Source organism: Pan paniscus, chromosome 6 (genome assembly GCF_029289425.2).
Source record: "Pan paniscus chromosome 6, NHGRI_mPanPan1-v2.0_pri, whole genome shotgun sequence".
Taxonomy (NCBI): Eukaryota; Metazoa; Chordata; class Mammalia; order Primates; family Hominidae; genus Pan; species Pan paniscus.
Genome location: NC_073255.2, coordinates 48712483 through 48735395, shown reverse-complemented (window position 1 = coordinate 48735395; position 22913 = coordinate 48712483). Strand labels below are relative to the sequence as shown.

At 42.2% G+C, this 22913-nt stretch overlaps 1 protein-coding gene and 1 long non-coding RNA gene across 3 annotated transcripts in view; one reads left to right on the top strand and one right to left on the bottom strand.

The window, feature by feature from the left end:
* The window catches only part of RALA (RAS like proto-oncogene A), an 89549-nt gene extending 81573 nt beyond the window's left edge, over window positions 1-7976 (top strand). For both annotated transcript variants that reach the window (XM_034964010.3, XM_055115892.2), the window contains one exon: window positions 5978-7976. In XM_034964010.3, coding sequence (XP_034819901.1) covers window positions 5978-6100 — 123 coding nt within the window. In that variant the 3' untranslated portion in view covers window positions 6101-7976. The remainder of the gene's footprint in view (window positions 1-5977) is intronic.
* On the bottom strand, window positions 47-22431 carry LOC117980942 (uncharacterized). The gene is made up of 2 exons (XR_004672446.3): window positions 22250-22431; window positions 47-603 (listed from the first exon to the last, which is right to left on the bottom strand). It is a non-coding gene; the product is annotated as an uncharacterized LOC117980942 (long non-coding RNA).
* Between the last annotated feature and the right edge of the window lie 482 nt (window positions 22432-22913).

Sequence of the window (22913 nt, the reverse complement as noted above, 5' to 3'; positions counted from 1 at the left end):
GCCATTTTAGTTACTATGGCTGTATAACAAAGTACACCCCAGAACCTTTATGGGTAAAACAGTCATTTATTCTGCTTATACATTCTGTGGCCAAGAATTTGAACAGGGCACAGTGGAAATGGCTTGGCTCTGCTCTACAGTGTCTGCTGCCTCAGCTGAAAGCTTCAAGTCTAGGCACTGGAAATACCTAAACTTAGGTTCTGAAGGCTTGTTCGCACATGTCTGGCTCAGCCAGATGATGCTGGCCATTATCCAAGGATGCCTCAGTTCCTCTCCAGGTGGGCTCCTCCATGTGGCCTTTTCCATGTGTGCTAGTTTAGGCTTCCTCACAGCACAGTGGGCAGAGTCTCCAAGGGCAAGTGTCACAAGAGAAGAAGAACCAGGCAGAAACCATACGGCCTTTTATGACATAGTCTCTGAAGTTATGCAGCATTATTTCTACCTCATTCTACAGGTTGGAGATAGTCACAAAGTCTCACCTAGGTTGAGAAGGAAGGGGAATAGACTTCAGCTCTTGATGAAAAGTGGCAGGATTCTGGAAAAGCACATAGGAAACATTGCTGTGGCCAGTTTCAGTTAATACAGTCTGCAGTCGGTGGTCACCTGTCCAAAACAGAATTACATTAAACGAGGCTGCTTGTAAAGTGAGGTGCAAATCCATACTGAAGACTATAATTTCATGTACTGCTACGTCCTGCGGAGTGGCTACCAGATAAAGTACCTCAGTGGCTACATAAAAGTCATTTGCAGCAACTATTCAATTTCCAGAATTAGGTTATACTTGTGTTCGTGGTTGTTTTCCTGAGGAAATAATCTAATAATCAGAAAAGCTAATATTTGTTTGTGTTTATAAGAGCCAGGCACTGTGGTAAGTACCAACCATTTAATCCTTAATTGTGTGAGGCGTAGATACTCTTCTGATGCTCACTTTTTAGACAAGGAAGCTGCGGTGTGGGGAGATTACATAACTGGCTCAAGGTCACGGGGTTCGTGGTGGCATCTGCAGCTTCTGGGTCTGGCCAACTCTGGCGCTCACATGCTCTCTTTCTTTCTTCAATATTTTACTCAAAACAATGGTTGGGGCCAGGTGCCAACGCACCTATAATCCCTGCACTCTGGTAGGCCGAGGCAGGCAGATTACTTGAGCCCAGGAGTTTGAGACCAGCCTGGGCAACATGGCAAAAGCCTGTCTCTACAAAAAATACAAAAACTAGCCAGGTGTGGTGGCGAATGTCTGTAGTCACAGTTACTTGGGAGGCTGAGACAGGAGGATTGCTTGAGCCTGGGAGGTGGAGGCTGCAGTGAGCCGAGATCATAACCACTACCCTCCAGCCTGGGTAATGGAGTGAGACCCTATCTCAAAAACAAAACAAAACAATGGTTGGAATAGCTAGTGTATCTCCCATTTCTTATGTCATCCACTACTAGAAGCCTGATCACAAATTTTCAGGAATAGCAAGTGTTATTTCCTTTTATTAAATTGTGAAGTGTCATGCTTTGTCACAGAACAAATGCTAGCTCTCCATAAGATCATTGGCTCATGCGTTATCCTCATCTGGAGTCCAAATAGACCATTAGGTGGAAGTTTCAAAGATGCAGATTTTAAATCTAGTCATGAAAAAGTGTCATAGCCACCAGAGCTGGGGCATGGCATGTCTCAGGAAGCCATGCTTGTCACAGAGGGATCACTCCGAGGCTAGAGGAACATCTGGGCAATCCTACTTGTGTACTCATTGGATTCATTCAGTGACCTTGTTAGTATCCTTCTAGCTAAATGCTCTGGGTCTTAATTCACGACTCCAAGGTTGCTCTTGATTTTAAGGAACATTTTGGCAGAATAGAGAGAAGTTGAGCAAATATTAACAGATGTCCAAAGGGGCAGTGTGATTTATTATGTCAAGAGAATCAGTTTTATGTTGAGGGAAGAATTTTGGTAGAAATACACTGTATTTTTTGGAAAATATCATATTTGGGTTTTTTCATTGTATAAGTAATACATGGATACATGCTTATATAAAGAAAAATTCATAATATAGAAACATAAGGAGGAAAAATGAGTCATTTTTCTCCCATAGTTCACTCCTTTCCCCTCCCTTTCAGTAACCAGTGCCAACACGGGTGTGTCTTTCCAGACGTTAAAAGCAGGCATACATATCTCTAAGGGAAAGTTTGCGTTTGCTTGTTTTTTCTTCCTGTATTAATAGGATTTGTGTATATATATACACACACGTAATATATTTTGTATCTGTATATATAGAGCATATTTCTGTGGTGCGCTTTTTAAATTTTATGATAAATCCTACAGTTCTTCCATGTCACTGCATATAGATGTATCCACATTCTTTTTAAAACCACAAAGTATTCCATGGTTAGACTTTTCCATAATTCAGCCATTTTCCTATTAATGACATTTGTTTGTTACAGCACTGTTCACAATAGCCAAGATACAGAACCAACCCAAGTGCCAACAACAGATGAATGGATAAAGAAAATGTGATAGATATACACTATAGAGTACTATTCAATCATTGAAAAGGATGAAATCCTGTCATTCATGGCAATATGGATAGAACTGGAGACAATTAAGTGAAATAAGCCAGGAACAGGCAGTTAAACACTGCATGTTCTCATTCATATGTAAAAGCTTAGAAAAAGTTGATCTCATAGAAGTAAAAAATAGAACAGAGAATACTAGAGGCTGGAATGGGAGGGATAGGTAGAGATTTGTTAAATTATACAGAATTACAGCTAGATATGAGGAATGAGCTCTGGTGTACTATACTATTGTAGATGACTATACTTAACAATAATGTATAGTTTCAAATACCTGAAAGGAGGATATTGAATGTTCCCAACACAAATAATAAATGATTGAGATGATGGATGTGCTAATTACCCTGGTCTTAGTCACTGTACGTTATATGTATCAAAACATCACTGTGTACTCTGTGAATATGTGTCAATTAAACAGACAAAATTCAATTGAAAATAAAATCAGAAATTAAACCTTCGTCTAGTTTCCTTTTCATAGTGATTTATCTGCATTAGAAAGCAATATTGGGAGTATTCCAATAATTACATTTAGTCAGAATCGAGACCTCCTGTCCTAGCTAGTTAGCCAGAGACTTGAAACAGAGGTCTTCTGAAATTCCTAGTCTCTGGGGAAATAGAATCACAACCACTAGGGGCAAAAACTCATGGCTTTTATGTCATCATTGTGTTCTGTTCTGTTGCATACTTTGTGTGTGGGTGTGTGTTTTATACTTTTTTCCCTTTAACCGTTTATGCTCCTTCATGTTGGTCCTATGTCCGTTTGACTCAGCCCATTCATCTTTGATAGTTTCGTTGCTTTCTGACTTAAATTTTATGCTTCTTGCTGCAGATCAGGAATCAGCCATTCATCTAAGGAACTCAGGTTCTGTTTAGGAGGAATGATATTTAGCAGCCACAGCATAGTTACATAATTTGCTTGTTGCTATTGTGTTGTCATTTTTCAGTGAATAGTTCTAGGAAATAGGTATTATTAAAAGAAAAAAATGTGATCATGTTGTTATTTCCAATTCAAATTTAACATTACAAATGTTTACATCTTTGATTTTGTACTTGTATCTTTTCTCTTACACTGAAGATCTTGGTTCCTAAATTAAATTAACATAATTCCTCCCTTGCATTAATAAAATAGTTCCAAAAGAGCAACATTACTGTCACAAACAAACTACAAAATGAAGTTTGGCTGGGTGTTGTGGCTCACATCTGTAATTCCAGCACATTTGGAGGCTGAGACAGGTAGATCACCTGAGGTCAGGAGTTCGAGACCAGCCTGGCCAACATGGCAAAACCCCGTCTCTACTAAAAATACAAAAATTAGCCAGACATGGTGGTGCCTGTCTGTAATCCCAGCTACTTGGGAGGCTGAGGCAGGAGAATCTCTTGAACCCGGGAGGCAGAGGTTGCAGTGAGCTGAGATCACGCCATCCCACTCCAGCCTGGGCAACAGAGACTCTCTCAAAAAAAAAAAAAAAAAAAAAAAAGAAGTTTAAGATTTGTCTTTGTTTTGTTCCTATTTTTATCCTTAGCATCTATTCTAAAATAGATACTTTCTATGCTGTCTTATAGACCTTTGAAATAATTCCTCTAGTCAGTCTTACTTGTTTGTGTCTTGTTTGTTTGTTTTTTGAAATGGAGTCTCACTCTGTTGCCCAGGCTGGAGTTCAGTGGCACGATCTCAGCTCACCGCAACCTCCGCCTCCTGAATTCAAGTGATCTGCCTCAGCCTCTCGAGTAGCTGGGATTACAGGCATACGCCACCACACCTGGCTAATTTTTGTATTTTTAGTAGAGATGGGATTTCTCTATGTTGGCCAGGCTGGTCTTGAACTCCTGACCTCAGGTGATCCGCCCACCTCAGCCTCCCAAAGTACTGGGACTACAGGCATGAACCACCACGCCCGGCCAGTCTTAATTTATTTTAATTTGATTTTCAATTTTTAGGATTTGCTATTTTGTTTTATTTATTTATTTGTTTGTTTTATTTTTTATTTTTTTTGAGACTGAGTCTTGCTCTGTCGCCCAGGCTGGAGTGCAGTGGCACAATCTCGGCTCAGTGCAACCTCCACCTCCTGGGTTCAAGCAATTCTTGTGCCTCAGCCTTCCCAGTAGCTGGGATTACAAGTGCCCGCCACCACACCCAGCTAATTTTTGTATTTTTTGTAGAGACGAGGTTTCACCATGTTGGCCAGGGTAGTCTAGAACTCCTGACCTCAGGTGATCTGCCCGCCTCGGCCTCCCAGAGTGCTGAGATTACAGGTGTGAGTCACCATGCCTGGCCTAATTTTATTTTTGAATACGTAAAACACCTATGTCTCTAAAGTAGAAATTCTATAGCAAGATACACTCAGAGATGCCTCACTCTTCCTTGTACCCTCCTCCCTTCTTCAAAATGAAATTGATTATTAGGGTTTGGTTTATTATTTCATTGTTCTTTGTGCAAGGGCGAACAAATCCATGTATACTCCTGCCCTACACACACACACAGGTAGCGCTCCATCTGCTATTCTGTGCCTTGCTTTTTTCAGACGCGTTAGGAAAGGCCACATCAGTCATGACATACACACGCTTCTTTACTCACAGCACTCATTGTCGCTTTCATATTTCTTGCTTTAGTCTTACTGAGTTTTTTAATTCTATAAGTAAAAACATTTTTTAAATCCAGAATTCAAAAGTGATCATAAAAGTTATTCCTCCTTTTATCATATACTCTCAGCCGTTTATGTGGAGTAGGAGTGTGAGTGTGTAGCCTTCCAGACCCTTCTATGTTACAGAACAGAGGAATTTCTTATTGAAATTTAACTTTGAATTGTTATACTCGTAATTTTCTTAGTTACTATGCTAATATCTCATTATTTACCGGTTCCTAGACATCAGACAAAAACTGATAAATTCTCAAATACAGAGTAACAGACAGTTGTTTCATAGTGTCTGGTATCAAGATGATAAAGCATACACCCATCTTCCTCAGCTTCATTTCTAAAAATGGAACTGAGGAAACCAAGTTATGAAATATAATCAAATTATTAAATATAAATTTAAGCATATATTATTAAATATAAATTAATAAAATACATTTATTGATTATAAAGTACTTAAATATAATCCATTGAGTTCTATCTTTGGGTCTGTCGTCACCTTATAGAACTTTTTAGACTTTTGTCTCGAAAACTGGAACAGAAAGATCAGGTTTTATTACATATGAACATTTTTACCATAAAGTGTAATTCAGAAAACTTCCTAGTTTCCTCCTTTTTTCAAGATACTAGGAAAATCAGGCTTTAGTTTTATGCTTTCCGCTCTGTACTCCCAAACAAGAGCTCTTAAATATTTATACTTCTGTTACCCCCAAAGTTTACTGCTGTGATTTGGAGAAGTACCAAGTTCATGTATCTGTTTGCTTTATTTATCCTATTTTTTTTCTTTCTAGGTATTTTTTGATTTAATGAGAGAAATTCGAGCGAGAAAGATGGAAGACAGCAAAGAAAAGAATGGAAAAAAGAAGAGGAAAAGTTTAGCCAAGAGAATCAGAGAAAGATGCTGCATTTTATAATCAAAGCCCAAACTCCTTTCTTATCTTGACCATACTAATAAATATAATTTATAAGCATTGCCATTGAAGGCTTAATTGACTGAAATTACTTTAACATTTTGGAAATTGTTGTATATCACTAAAAGCATGAATTGGAACTGCAATGAAAGTCAAATTTACTTTAAAAAGAAATTAATGTGGCTTCACCAAGAAGCAAAGTTCAACTTATTTCATAATTGCCTACATTTATCATGGTCCTGAATGTAGCGTGTAAGCTTGTGTTTCTTGGGCAGTCTTTCTTGAAATTGAAGAGGTGAAATGGGGGTGGGGAGTGGGAGGAAAGGTGACTTCCTCTGGTGTTTATTATAAAGCTTAAATTTTATATCATTTTAAAATGTCTTGGTCTTCTACTGCCTTGAAAAATGACAATTGTGAACATGATAGTTAAACTACCACTTTTTTAACCATTATTATGCAAAATTTAGAAGAAAAGTTATTGGCATGGTTGTTGCATATAGTTAAACTGAGAGTAATTCATCTGTGAATCTGCTTTAATTACCTGGTGAGTAACTTAGAAAAGTGGTGTAAACTTGTACATGGAATTTTTTGAATATGCCTTAATTTAGAAACTGAAAAATATCCGGTTATATCATTCTGGGTGTGTTCTTACTGACACCAGGGGTCCGCTGCCCCATGTGTCCTGGTGAGAAAATATATGCCTGGCACAGCTTTTGTATAGAAAATTCTTGAGAAGTAACTGTCCGCTAGAAGTCTGTCCAAATTTAAAATGTGTGCCATACTCTGGTTCTTGAAAATAAGATTCCAGAGCTCTTTGATCGCTTTTAATAAACTGCAAGTTCATTTTAAATGAAGGGCCAGCATATATACTTGCAAGATAATTTTCAACTGCAAGGATTCAGCACCAGTTATGTTTGAATGAACCCTCCTTTTCTCTGAGATTCTGGTCCCTGGAAATCCCTTTCTGCTAGTGGTGAGCCTGTAAGTGTTAAGTTTTTAATCTGGGAGCAGGGCATAGGAAGAAAATGTCAGTAGTGCTAATGCATTTTGCACTAGAACACTTGGGGAAAATATTCATGCTTGCCATCTGTTCATTTCTAAATTTATATTCATAAAGTTACAGTTTGATACAGGAATTATTAGGAGTAATTCTTTTATGTTTATGTTTATAATGAAGAACACTGTAGCTACATTTTCAGAAGTTAACATCAAGCCATCAAACCTGGGTATAGTGCAGAAAACGTGTGGCACACACTGACCACACATTAGGCTGTGTCACCATTGTGTGCTGTACCTGCTGGAAGAATTCTAGCATGCTACTTGGGGACATAATTTCAGTGGGAAATATGCCACTGTCAGATTTTTTTTTTTTCCTCTTTGCAGTGGGGCTAGGACAGTTGATTCAACAAAGTATTTTTTTCTTTTTTCTCAGTCCTAATTTCAACAGGTCAAAGATGTGTTCAGGCATTCCAGGTAACAGGTGTGTATGTAAAGTTAAAAATAGGCTTTTTAGGAACTCACTCTTTAGATATTTACATCCAGCTTCTCATGTTAAATATTTGTCCTTAAAGGGTTTGAGATGTACATCTTTCATTTCGTATTTCTCATAGGCTATGCCATGTGCGGAATTCAAGTTACCAATGTAACACTGGCCAGCGGGCCCAGCAATCTCCATGTGTACTCATTACAGTCTTATTTAACCAGGGGTCCTAACCACTAACATTGTGACTTTGCTTTGAGACCTTTCCTCTCCTGGGTACTGAGGTGCTATGAAGCCAACTGACAAAGATGCATCACGTGTCTTAGGCTGATGCCACTACCCGATTTGTTTATTTGCAATTTGAGCCATTTAAAGACCAATAAACTTCCTTTTCTAAAATGTTTGTGGTGTTACTTGATGTTTACAGTGTAACATGTAACATTCAAATGTATCAAATGAGGCATCTTTACCAAACAACTAAATCTTTTGAGCTCTCAGTTTGGAGACTTCTTTTGTGTAATGCCAGATTTCCTAAATAACAGTGTCAGCATTGCTCAGATTTAATCAAGGCTCAGAAATGGAAGGACTCGTGTACAACTACATTGAAGATGTTCTGTGCCGTCATGAAATGACAAATGTGTACATTACTTTTAGAATGCTCCAAACTCTAGAATGAATAGGTGACAGCTTTATATTCATTTTCTAATCAGAATGACCCCCAGAGACAATTTCCAAATTGTGGGAAGAATGACACCCTGTACCATTTCACCAAGCTTCAGGCCAACGTTTGATGTCTGGAGGGAAGCGTGGCCTATTAACTATTGAATAGCCTGCAAGTTAGAAACAATCCGGCCCAATATTGAGCACAACCTTTCAAAATCTGGTTCATTTTAATTTCGTAACTCATAAGCAGTGCTAGAATGAGCACATTTAAGTAATAATTGGCATAATTTTAAATCTCATTGTGTGTACAGATCCTTAACACCAATATGGAATATGATGTTAAATACTATGCCTCATAATCCCAGCGTTTTGAGAGGCCAAGGCAGGAGGTTTGCTTGAGCCCAAGAGTTCGAGACCAGCCTGGACAACATAGCCCCATTTACAAAAAAATTAAAAAATTAGCTGGGCATGGTCTTGCTCACCTGAAGGAGTTAGAAAGTCATGTCCCAAAATTTTGTGAGAAGAACGTAAAAATTTGGCAACTTTATGTTACTACCTTAAGCTATCAAAGCATTTACTAAAATTTCTGTAGAGGTTTCAGAGTAATCCAGTGTCAGAAGTCTCCTTTAGGCGAAGTCTGTAATCCCAGCACTTTGGGAGGCCATAGTGGGCAGATTGCTTGAGCCCAAGAGTGAAGACTAGCCTGGGCAACATGGTGAGAACTCATGTCTACAAAAAAATCAAAAAATTAGCCAGGCACAGTGACGCGCGCCTGTAATCCCAGCTACCAGGGAGGCTGAGGCAGGAGGATCCACTGAGCCCAGGATTTCGAGGCAGCATTGAGCTATGAACAAGCCACTTCAGCCACTGGGGACAAAGTGAGACCCTATCTGTATTTAAAAAAAAAAAAAAAAAAAAAAAAAAAAGCCTCCTTTGGTGTCTGAAGTCAAGAATGGCAGGTCAGTAGAGGTCTTTGTGCCTTTAGTATTCAATAGATTTTGATGGACTGCCTGCTCTGGGTTCGGCTGGGAATACGCAGGTGAAGGACAAACAGGCGTAAGGGACAATTGCAGAGATTCATACTGAAGAAAGTACCCCATGTATAAGGAGAGGAAGTGAAGTTTCAAAAAGATTAGAGGTTGTCTCATTCTCCTCATGCCGAACTAGGCCCCCTATTTCTTAATGATCGTCAATCCATATAATATTAGCAAACAGTACATCTGACATGCAAGATACTGTATTTTTATATATCTAAATTTAATACTTAACCCAATGAGGTAGATAGTGCCATTAATCCTTACTTTGCAGATGTTGGAACTGAGGCATAGAGAATTTGAATAACTTCCCCAAGGCCACAGAACTGGTCATTATTAACTGAGATTGGAAGCAAAGTAGTCTGGCTCTGAGTCCGTGCTCTTATTAATCACTGCACAGTGGAGAAGCAACAGAATGGAGCTCAGATTACAGTTAGTTATTTCCTATACTAAAGTGGGAAACACCCAAGATTTCCCCAGGGCTGCAGCCTCTTGAATGACTGAAAGCTTGCAGATGTTGCTGTGTGAATGGGAAAGAGGCTTCTTGTGCTTGCAGCCTGGTTGCTAAGAGGATCAAGAGCCAAGAGGCAAAACCTTGTGCAGAGCTCAGCTGTGGAGCCAGGACTGACTCTGCTTTTTCCATAACATCAGTAACGAGGCAGCATTCCTTTGGCAGCCCAGAGCTTTCCTCCCATATTTTTTTAACTGCAAAATCATTTCAGTCCTCTACTGTAGCAGTTCTGCATGCAGCTACTGTAGACAATACCTTGTGGGTGCACGGCAAATGGGCAGGAAGTGAGGTTTGGTCATCTATTCTCAATCAGGACCCAGGCACCATTGATGGGGCTGGGGACAGGGTGGAGGAACAGTTAACATCTGTTTAAGAGAGGATATGAGACACATGAAAACTTGCAAGGCTAATCTGATAGAAAAACTGTCAGATATCTGATAAAAGATTGCTTTCATCAAAAGCCCCAAGGAAAATAAACAGAAAAGCATTTAGGTGCTTGCAAGCATATAGTACTTAGAAAATACTCCTAAAGACAATTTTGGGGCTTGTTGAATTGGAAGCAGGTATTAGAGCTAACTTCTGAGCCTCTGCTGACAGGTAACTGGTCTATGAAGGAAGTGAAGTGGATTTCAGGTTATAGCCCTGAGAGCTGCATCATCACATGCCAGCTCTTTTATTTGTTTATGGACTGGTCTTTGTAAAGAATGCCAGATTCGGCTGGGCGCGGTGGCTCCCACCTGTAATCCCAGCACTTTGGGAGGCCAAAGCGAGTGGATCACCGAAAGTCAGGAGTTTGAGACCAGCCTAGCCACCATGGTGAAACCCTGTTTCTACTAAAATTACAAAAATTAGTCGGGCGCGGTGGTGCACACCTGTAATCCCAGCTACTTGGGAGCCTGAGGCAAGAGAATTGCTTGAACCTGGGAGGTGGAGGTTGGCTGTGAGCAGAGATTGCACCACTGCACTCCAGCCTGGGTGACAGAGTAAGACTCTATCTCAAACAACAACAACAACAACAACAATAAAAAAGAATGCCAGATTCAATGGATTCAATGGGTAGATATTTAGATGGTTTTCCTAGAATCCTAGAAGTTGGCCTAAAAGGCACCTTAGGAGCCATTCCCTCAGTTTATAGATCGGAAGAAAGATAATTTGCACAGGATCACCGAAGTAATATAAGAAGCAAAATTAGAATGCAGAGCTTCAATTAAAAAAGGAAAAAGAAAAAGTCATGGTGGTTCATGCCTATGGAGGGTGAGATGGGAGGATCACTTGAGCCCAGGAGTTTGAGACTAGCCTGGGCAACAAAGTGAGACCCCCATCGAAAAAAAAAAAAAAAGCATCTGTCATCTTTGTCTTTTTTTTTAGAGACAGGGTCTCATTCTGTTGCCCAGGCTGGAGTACAGTGGCATGATCATAGCTCACTGCAGCCTCGACCTCCTGGACTCTAGAGATCCTCCTACTTCAGCCTCCTGAGTAGCTGAGACTAGAGGCGTAAGCCACCACATCCAGCCGAGTCATCAGTCTGCTAATTTCAAGCTCTTCCTATTTACCTTTCCAAGTTCTGGGTGGGGGCTGAGGGTGCTTTAAATGGAGACAGCACAATAGTCTGAGGGTTCTCAGAGTGTGATGAACTGAAATTCAAATTTGGCCTCCATCCTTTCTCATTTGCCTTGAGGAACTTCCTTGAACCCCAGGTTCTTCACTGTGAAACTCCTAGTCAGTGCCTAATTCCTAGGGTTATTGTGAGGATTTTACAAAAAAATAAGCTATTTTTAGTACAGGGTATATATATTTTAAATGCAGAGAAAAGTTCTCTCTGTGGCTGGCCCCCTATTCTCTGTAAAAGCAGTTTCTGTGTGACATTCTGCTTGGCACCAATTAAACCATTGACAATACCCCTGAAGTCCATGTTTTATGTTGGAAAGAAGAAACTGGGAGACTCTAGTTTAAGGAACCAGAGATTCAGGTTGCCACACCTTTGTATTCACTGAGTCTTAGCACGGAAAGTACCCTCAGATGGCAAGTCATGGGAACAAAGAAGTGAAGTCTGCAGAGACCAGGTGGCCTGTGCAAGGTCACAGCTAGAAAGACTTAATCTTGCACTGCTGGCTGAGTCTCTCGTGTTCTTTCTATCCCACTCTAGTATCTTTCATCAATATCTGGAGTTCCTGCCAGGAAGATGGGGATATGGAGCATAAGGACCCTAGAAGGAAGGACAGGTCGGAGATACCTGACTAGTTACAGAGAAGGCTCCTCTCTCAGCTTCACTGAAGGCCTGGAGCACCGGGGGAGAGGCAAACTCAAGAGACCATTAATGTGGGGATGAATATTCTCTTTGGCCCCTGATACGAAAGTACTGACTTAGAAGAGGCCTTCAATACACTTTTACTCATTGACTGAGAGACTGGAGAGATTGAATCATTCAACGTTTTGACCCTAGATATATAGAGAGCACATGGTTAAGCACTGACGAAGAATTTCATTCTTGAAGAATTTTTTAGAGCAACCTGAGATACCAGCTCCAAGAGTTTGTGGGGTTTGATTTTCAGACCCCATTGCATTGGATGTGAGCGAGGCTGCATTTTGGGAATTATGAGGTGGTTCACTGATTCAAACCACTAAACTAAAGCGGCCTGCCTTCACCTTGATTCTCTATTTTGGGGGTCAGCTTGCATCACCAAAGGCAAATCTTCTTGAAAGGGCCAATAGCATAAGTGGAGCACGGAGGTGAAGGTGCACAGACACCTGCATATCACATCACATCTTGTGTCTCTCTTATCCTGCCCCCAGCACATCACACTCCTACAGTCCCAGAAAGAAAATACTGTCTCAGGAAAGTGATAGTAAATGAGAATGATAATACATGATGAAATCAGCAAAACACATTGTGAAGCCTATGTCGCAGTTGTATTTATTCTGAGACCCATTAACATTAAGAGCTTGTATCAACACAGAATTTTTAAACAATAGAAAAAGGAAAACAGGAAAATGCTGAGCAGCAGCTGCAGCCTCTGGTGAAAAGGCTGGCCAGTAGCATATCTAGGTAATCCCCCTGTCCCACTACATATCTGCCAAAGACAGAAGGAAACATTAGATTCCGGGAAATTGGCAACTGTTTTGTAAGTTTGCTCCACTGCTGGGAGGAGGCTTCAGATGAAGCACTGTCCTTATTCAAAGGTCAATAACCATTTCCAAGAGAGAAGCCACAAACCTTCTGACAAGTTATCATGACAAATGAGCCTTAAAAGGACAGCTAGTGATTGTCAGGGTATGCAGGGCTCAGCAGGTGATATATTTTGGATATCTGTCCCCACTCAAATCTCATGTTGAATTGAAATCCCCAATGCTGGAGGTGGGCCCTGGTGGGAGGTGTTTGGGTCATGGTGGGAGGTGGATCCCTCATGGCTTGGTGCTGTCTTCATGATGGTGAGTTCTCATGAAATCTGGTCATTAAAAAGTGTGTGGTACCTCCCCCTCCATCTCACTTGCTCCTGCTTTCACCATGTGACATGTCCGCCCCCTTTTCTGCCATGATTGTAAGCTTCCTGAGGCCTCCCAAGAAGCTGAGCTGATGTTGGCGCCATGCTTCCTGTATAGCCTGCAGAACCATGAGCCAATTAAACCTCTTTTCTTTATAGCTTACTTAGTTTCAGGTATTTCTTTATAGCAATGCAAGAACAGACTAATACAGAAAATTGGTACCAGGAGGGGATATTGCTATAAGGAGACCTGAAAATGTGGGAGCAACTTTAGAATTGGGTAACGGGCCAAGGTTGGAAGAGTTTGGAGGGCTCAGAAAACAGGAAGATGAGGGAAAGTTTGGAACTTCTTAGAGATGGGTTAAATGACTGTGACCAAAATGGTGATAGTGATATGGAAAATGAAGTCCAGGCTTCTGAGGTCTTAGATGGAAATGGCAAACTTATTGGGAACTGGAGGAAAGGTCATGCATGTTACACCTTAGCAAAGAGCTTGGCTACATTGTGTCCATGCTCTAAGGGTCTTTGGAAGTTTGAACTAAAGTGTGATGATTGATTTAGGGTATCTGGTGGAATAAATTTCTAAGCAGAAAAGCATTTGAGATATGGCCTGGCTGCTTCTAACACCCTATGCTCAAATGCAGGAGCAAATAAATGACTTAAAGGTGGAATTTATATTCATTTTTTAATAAACCTTATTAATTTTTTTGAGACAGGGTCTCCCTCTGTCACCCAGGTTGGAGTGCAATGGCATGATCTTGGCTCACTGCAACTGAAAGGAGCCGGGCACATTCCTCAGCCCCGGGCTCAAAACAAACAAGCCCAGTACAAACACATCCCATCTTCCCATCCCACCACATATCGCCATATATCTCTCAAACTTCCTGAGCCCAGTACAAACACCACCAGGAAAGTCTCCGATAAGGGGACAGCCGTTCAAAGTTTTACTGAAAGAGCGGGAACCAAAAGAATTCCTTTGTTCCCCTGTAACTTTCAGGCTATAAAAAGCAAACACTCGCATTGTTCAGGGCCCTCTTGTATGCTGTGGAATGGAGGGACCAGGTTCGAACTTGTAGTAAAGATCCTTGCCGCTTGGCTTTGACTCTGGACTCTGGTGGTCTTCTTTGGGGAACTAACGGTCTGGGCATAACACAACCTCCGCCTCCTAAGTTCAAGCAATTCTCCTGCCTTTGCCTGCTCACTGGTTGGGAATATAGACATGCACCACCACACCCCGCTAACGTTTTTTGTTTTTGTTTTTTTAGTAGATACAGGGTTTTGCCATGTTGCCCAGTCTGGTCTCAAACTCCTAGACTCAAGAGATCCATCTGCCTCGGCCACCCGAAGTGTTGGAATTACAGGCATAAGCAGCTGGAATTTATATTTAAAAGGGAAGCAGAGCATAAAAATTTGGAAACTTTGCAGCCTGGCCATGTAGCAGAGGAAGAAAAAGCTTTTCTAGGAGAGGAATTCAAGCAGGTTGTGGAGCAACCATTTGCTAGAGAAATTTGCAAAACTAAAAGGGAGGCAAGTGCTGATAACCAAAACAATGGGGAAAAGGCCTCAAAGGCATTTCAGAGAACTTTGTGGCAGCCCCTCCCATCATAGGCCCAGAGGCCAAGGAGGAAAGAATGGTTTCATGGGCCAGACCCAGGGCCCTGCTGTCCTACATAGCTTGGGACATTGCTCCCTGCATCCTGGCCATTCCAGCTCCAGCCAGGGCACAAAGGGGCCCAGGTACAGCTTGAGCTGCCACTTGGGAGAATGTAAGCCTTAAGCCTTGATGACTTCCACTTGGTGTTAAGCCTGCAGGCACACAGAATGCAAAAGTGAAAGAGGCTTGGGAGCCTCTGCCTAGATTTCAGTATGGAAAAGCCTGGGTGTCCAGGCAGAAGCCTGCTACAGGGGTGGAGCCCTCAGAAAGAACTTCTATTTAGGGTAGTACCAAAGGAAAATGTGGGGTTGGAGCCCCCACATAGATTCCCCACTGGGACACCTTCTAGTGGAGCTGTGAGAAGGGACCACCCACCCTCCAGATCGGAGAATGGTAGATAGACCAGCAGCTTGCATCCTGCACTTGGAAAAGCCACAGGCACTCAAAAGACTGTGAGAGCAGTCTTTTTAAGATAAATATAGGACTCCAAAAATAGTGTGGTGAGCTGCAAAATAGCCCCCCAAAGATGTCCATGTCCTAATTCCCAGAACCTGTGGATATGTTATTATCTTATATGGCAAAAGGGACTTTGCAGGTGTGATTAAGTTAAGGATTTTGAGATGAGATGACTATCCCGGATTATCTCAGTGGGTCCAGTGTAATCTTAAGGGTCCTTCTAAGATGGAGGCAGGAGAGTAAGAGTCAGAGAGTCAGAGAAGGAGATGGGAAGATGCAAGCAGAGAATGAGGGTTGTGACGCCAGGAGCCCAGGAATGCAGGCAGCCTCTAGAAGTGGGAAATGCCAAAAAGCAGATTCCCCACTAGAGCCTCCAGAAGGAACACATGCAGCTCTGCTGACACCTTGATTTTAGCTCCATAAAACCCATTTTGGGCTTCTGATCTTCAGGACTGTAAGATAAGTCTGTGCTGTTTCAAGTCACTAAATTTGAGATAATTTGTCATATCAGCAACAGGAAACTAATGCACAAGACTCACTGGGCCTTGCAAGCTCTCCCCATCTTATGCTGTGCTCCCTTCCCCTGGCACTCCATGTTTCAGCCACACTCATTTCTTGTATCCCTTCCCAATTCAGAGCCTTTGCACATGCTAGTCCCACTGCTGGAAAACCTCTTTCACATTCCTCTTTGTCAAGCATAGCAAACAACATTGGTTCCTACCCCAAATTTATTCCTCCACCACCCATTTTCCTTTCTGGTACAGCCCAGTTTTGTTCAGGAATCCATTCTTTTCTGTATGAAAAGAGGCTGAAGGCTCAATTCTAGCTCCAGGGAGTAAATCATGTTTGATTGGTCTAAGCAAATAGGATGATTCCATTACCCTTGCCATCGATTGGACTAGGCATCATGTGATTCTAGCCAATAAGACTTGGGATGCTGTCTCAAGACTTCATGGGAAGATTTTCTGCTAAATGTAGATGCACAGGGAGTGGTGGCTCCTCTTCTGTTGGTCACGTTTGTCTCTGCACATAACATCTGGAACTGTGAAAGCCATTTTTGCAATATGAGGGGAAATGAGCCAACACTGACAATAGCAAGAGGAAGATGAAGGGGATGTGGGTTTTTGTTGTTGTTGTTGTTGTTTGTTTATTTTAATTATTGACAAGATCTTGCTCTGTCAACCATGCTGGAGTGCAGTAATGCAATCATAGCTCAGTGCTGCCTCAAACTCCTGGGTAAAGTGATCCTCTCACCTCAGCCTCTCAATTAGCTGGGACTATAGGCACATGCCACCATGCCTGGCTAATTTTTAAAATATTTGTAGAGATGAGGTCTTGCTACATTGTCCAGGCTGGTCTGAAGCTCCTTGCCTTAAGCAATCCTCCCACCTCAGCCTCCCAAGGGACCTGGGTTCTTGATGACATTGTTGAACTACTGAGTTGTCCAATGTTGAAGTTTCTTTATTTCTGGGCATCTTATATGGGATGATCCATTTTCCTTATTGTTGAGTCAACTAAGTTACGGTTTTCAATACTTGAAGCCAAAAGCATCCTAACTGATAAACAAGGTTAATTCCTTCTCATCCTTCAGACTGAAGCTTCTTATCCCTCAGGCTGATTGTTACTTTCTAAGGGAGGCCTCCCTGAGCTGCCTAACTAATCGAGTCCCCACCTGTTAACTCTACATATCCTCCTATGCAACACTTAGGAGCAATTGTACATTTACGGGCACAACTATTTAATTAATGATTGAGGGTTCCCCTGAACTCTGAGTTCAATGATTTGGCAACCATATCTGCTTTTACACACCATCATGTCCCCAGGACATGTATTTTACATCATCATGTATTTGTTGGAGTGAGTGGCGTTGTTGCAGAGATAAGACTGTGAACAGGACACAGTTCCTGTCCACCAGGACACTTCAGGAGAAAGAGAGGCAGACTCTGTGAACAGTGTAAAACAACATAGGAAGTGTCATTGAAGATGACAGAAAGAAGAAAGAAATGCAGAGTCACTAAGCCATTAACTTTCATTGAGCAGTGTTAATATTTTAACTTTTTATTATGGAAAATTTTGGATCCATTCCTAAGAGTAGAGAGAATAGGCTAGGCTTGGTGGTTCATGCCTGTAATCCCAATGCTTTGGGAAGCTGAGGGGGCAGGATCACTTCAGGCCAGAAGTTTGAGACCAGCCTAGGTAACATAGTGAGAACTCTGTCTTTAAAAGAAACAAAATTGGCCAGGCGCAGTGGCTCATGCCTGTAATCCTAGCAATTTGGGAGGCCAAGGCGGGTGGATTGCCTGAGCTCAGGAGTTCGAGACCAGCCTGGGCAACAACAGTGAAACCCTGTCTCTACTAAAATACCAAAAATTAGTTGGGTGTGGCAGCATGCACCTGTAGTCCCAGCTACTCAGGAGGCTGAGGCAGGAGAATCGCTTGAACCCAGGAGACGGAGGTTGCAGTAAGCCAAGCTCGCACCACTGCACTCTAGCCTGGGCATCAAAGCGAGACTCTGTCTCCAAAAAAAAAAAAAAGAAACAAAATTAAAATTAAAAATAGGGCTGGGCATGGTGGGTCATACCTGTAATCCCAGCACTTTGAGAGGCTGTGGTGGGAGGATGTCTTGAGCCAGGGAGGATGGCTTGAGCCCAGGAGTTTGAGACCAACCTGGGCAAGATGATGAGACACTGTCTGTATAAAAAATTATAACATTAATTATCTATGACCTGGGTAGCAGACATATTCAGTGGGTGAATATCCCTGAGGTCATAGAGTCAATTGCACATGGCTTGCATATGAAGTGAATCAGCTGCCTCATCTGGGGTGTCCATTGGCCTTTATAGGTGAAGTTAAACAGTTTCCCTTCCCAGGGTAAACAGACCTCACAGTGGCTTTTATCCAGTGCACCAGGCTGGCTGTTCCCTCAGGCATTACCTCCTGTGTGTCCAGATCATATATACCCATCTGTGACTGTTCAATAGTGAGCTATGGGTCCTGCATCAACCCAAACATGCTCTTCCACTCTCAGCATTTAAAATCAAAGATACTGCTCCTGAATTAGTTATTCTCATAATCCATTTTTGTAAAGATGCCTTAGGAAGCTGATGATACCAATCCACAAAATGAAACAATTCCTTCACAGTATTCCCTCTGGCTTCAGTCGTTACTTGGTTTCCTCCTTCTCCCACGTTGAATACCTTCTTGGTAACCACAGTTCTTAGAGGTACTTTTTGTTGTCCTGGCATAATGTTCCCACTTGTGGGTAGCATTGAGGCTAGTGGCCTGAGCTCAGACCTACATCTGAGCTTGGTCCAGCCTCAAGACCCAACTTCACACTCTCTTTTACTTTCTTTTTTTTTTGAGACAGAGTCTCACTCTGTTGCCCAGGCCGGAGTGCAACGGCGCGATCTCAGCTCACTGCAAGCTCCGCCTCCCAGGTTCACTCCATTCTCCTGCCTCAGCCTCCTGAGTAGCTGGGACCACAGCCACCCGCCACTACGCCTGGCTAATTTTTTTTTTTTTTTTTTTTTTGTATTTTTTAGTGGAGACGGGGTTTCACCCTTTTAGCCAGCATGGTCTCAATCTCCTGACCTCATGATCCGCCCGCCTCGGCCTCCCAAAGGGCTGGGATTACAGGTGTGAGCCATCATGCCCAGCCTCTTTTACTTTCATTTTAGCTATTATAGATAACAGTAGCCAAGAGATTGAATATTTTATTTTTTTCTTATTAGTTTGCATTTCCTTATGCCTCCAGTGACCCAACTCCCTGGGAGTTGGATACATCTTTAAATTCCACTGGAAACATTTACCTTATTGATGAAAAAAGACAAACTCTAAAATTTTTAATATTCTGAGCCAAATATGAGTGGCCATGGCCCAAGGCAAAGTCTCAAGAGGTCCTGAGAACATGCGCCCAAGGTGGTTGAGTTATGGCTGGATTTTATACAATTTAGGGGGACATAAGACATCAACTGATACCTCATATACATGCCTTAATTCTGTCTTGAAAGGCAGGACAACTTGAAGCTGGAGAAGTGGGGAAGGGGGCTTTCAGGTTATAGATGGATTCAAAGATTTTCTGATTGGCAATTAGTTGAAAGAGTTATTACCTAAAAACCTGGACTCAACAGAAAGAAGTGTCTAGGTTAAGATAAGGGGTTGTGGAGACCAAGGTTCCTATTATATAGATGAAGTCTCATAGGTAGCGACCTTAGAGATAATAGATGGCAAATGTTTCCCATGTAGACCTTTAAAAGATGCTAGACTTTCAGTGAGTCTCTTCAGGATTGGGAGCACCTGGAACGGGAAAGCTCTAGCTATGTTAATAGAGACTCTTTACATACGCAAAATTTCTCCACACACAAAGAGGCTTTGAGGGTCATTTCAAAATATGTCAAAGAAATATATTTTGGATTTTCTTCGGGTCCTGCTATCTGTCATGTGATGCTATATTAGCACTGGTTTGAACTTTGGTATCTTATTGCTACAAACTGTTTTGACAGTCTTAAGATCTCTGTTTTAATGTTAATGCTGGTCAATTGTGCCTGAATTCTAAAGGGAGGAGAGTATAATGAGGCATGTCTGTATTGGCAGTAAGAATCCGATGGGTCTGCAGCAAACTTGATTCTTGCTTCCTCAAAGGAAAGAATTCAGCAAAGGGGCATAAGGCAGAGTGAGAGAATAAGGCAAGTTTAGGCCGGAGTGAGAGTTTATTGAAAAGCTTTAGAGCAAGAACAAAAGGAAGCAAATTACACTTGGAAGAAGGCCAAGCAGGTGACTTGAGAGATCTAAGTGCCCCATCCAATCCTTGAATTTTCTTTTTTTTTTTTTTTTGAGATGGAGTCTCACTCTGTCACCAGGCTGGAGTGCAGTGGTGCAATCTTGGCTCACTGCCACCTCTGCCTCTCAGGTTCAAGCAATTCTCCTGCCTCAGCCTCCCGAGTAGCTGGGACTACAGGTGCATGCCACCAGGCCCAGCTAACTTATATATTTTTAATACAGATGGGGTTTCACCATGTTGGCCAGGATGGTCTCGATCTCTTGACCTTGTGATCCACCCACTTCAGCCTCCCAAAGTGCTGGGATTACAGGTGTGAGCCACCACACCTGGCCAAATAGGGGTTTTATACACTGGCATGGTTCCAGGGTTTGTGTTTCCTCTCCCTTGATTCTTTCCTTGGGGTGGGCTGTCCAAACACACAGTGGCCTGTCAGCACTTGAGAGGGGCCACATGAGCAGTGTGTTTACTGAAGTTGTGCAATGTGCTCATCTGAGGCATTTTTTTCCCACACCAGTCAAATGTTCCTAGAAGAAGGTCATACACCAGTGAAACTCTGCCATTTTGCCCCTTAGTGTGCATGATTAAGCCTGCTTGCCCAAATCCTCAGATCTTTTTGAGAAGCTGCTGATCACCAGCTTCAGGTGTTTTCCATCTATTGGGAGACTACCAATTATTATTTTAGGCAGTTTAACAACCACCTTCACCTGATGGTTGCCTAACATTGCTGGCGATTGGGCAGGGGAAACCTCCTCTCCTGCCCTTCTCATGTCTGCCTAGCTACCTACTCTAACATCAGCACCCTCATTTCTGTCATGGCCTGAACTAGTTTTTCAGGTTTTAGGTGTGATCTCCTTAGCCAAGAGGGAGTAGGCCCATTCAGTCCGTCACGGGGCTTAGAATTTTATTTTCGGTTTACAATCTCAACACAGCTGCCGCCTCATACATGGGTGACCACGTGGCCACCCAGGAATCAAAGGTTTCTCACCACTGCCCCACCCCCCGCCCACCCTTTTTTTTCTTTCTTTTCCCAAACCACATGTTTCTGTGGTCAGGGCCTTTCCAGCAAATCCCAATTCACTGACACAAATTATGTCAGGAAAAACTCTCTCAAACTGCATTTTTCCTCTACTCTTACACCACAACAATAATCATCTATATAGAAGACTTCTGTGACAAAATTTTAGGAGTTTCTCCCTACTATCAAGCAGGGGTCACCAGCTGGTTGTCCTCCAATTCAAGTCTGACACTATCTGGAGATAGCATCAGATTCCACTGGTTGAATACTCTGTCCCCAAGACTACCCTTGCTCCACAGACATCAACCACAAACCTGGGCCTTCAGAACTTCTGACCACCGGGTTTGGGTCGGGGTTCCCACAACCTCCTCTTTGGGTTTAATTAATTTGCTGGAGCAGCTCACAGAACTCAGGAAACACATTTACCAGCTTATTATAAAGGATATTACAAAGCATACAGATGAAGAGGTACATAGGACTAGGTGTGGGGGAACGGGCTAAGGGATCCCATGCCCTCCCTGGGGCACCGCCCTCCAGGAACCTCCACATTTTCAGCTATTTGGAAACTCCTGAACCCAATTATCTTGGGTTTCTATGGAAGCTTCAGGAAGTCAGCATTCCTTCCCCCAGGGTATGAGGCAGGATCCTCTCAGAGGAGGGTCATAAGACCCACAATCAGAAAGTTGGGAAGATTAGAGTCCTGCCTTGGGACAGGTGAAAGGAGGGCAGGCAAGAGATTCTGTTTCCTGAGGCCTAACACACCCAACATTATAACAAGAGACTATAAAAGGCTATGGGCCAGGAACCACGGATAAAAACCTATATATATATAAAATAACACCACAGGAAGAGAGAAATATAACTCTGTTTGCAGATGACATAATGCTGTGTACAGAAAATCCTAAAGAATCCATTAAAAATTAATTGAACTCATAAACTAGTTCAGTATGATTGCAGAGTAGAAGATCAATATACAAAAGTCAATTCCATTTCTATTCACCAGCTATAAACAACCCAACAAAAGTGATGTTTAAAACATAATAATTCTGAAGTGGCTACGTTGATTGGGTTACATACCTTAGGGTTCGTCGTCTCATGCCAGGGAAATTTAGGACCAGACACACACCAGGAGTTTAGGAACAGAGGTTTAATAGGCAGAAGAGAAGATAAAGAAAAACAACTCTTTCTACATATGGAGAGGGGTCTTCTGAGCAGAAAAGACTGGCTGGCGCAAATGTACCTTATTTTATAGTCCGGCTTGAGGAGGCGGTGTCTGATTTACATAGGGCTCACAGATTGGTTTGATCAGGTATGACATTTACATAGTGTGGGGCGGAGGGTGGGGGTGGGGGCGGGGGCGGTGGAGAGCGGGGGAAGGCTGGTTGCCCCACTCTAATCTTATTATGCAGATGAATTCTCCTTGGACTGCGCCATCTTGTCTGCTCCTTACTGTACGCGTGTCTGGCTGAGAAGGGAAGATGGAGCCTCCATCTTGAACATGTCTAGTCCCCAGTTCCTGCCAGCATTCACCCCTGCAAGCTCCCAGCTTGCTTGTCTATGTCTGCAGCTCAGCTTTACCGGCTGCTCTTTGATAGAAAATGATTTGAGCTGCTTTTCATTAAAGAGAAAAACCTTGTCAAGGACTCCCATACCCTTACTATCTGCCTAAGTGATTTCTTCTTAAGTCGTATTATCAATTCCACTTATAATTGTTTCAAAAGAATAAAATACCTAGGAATAA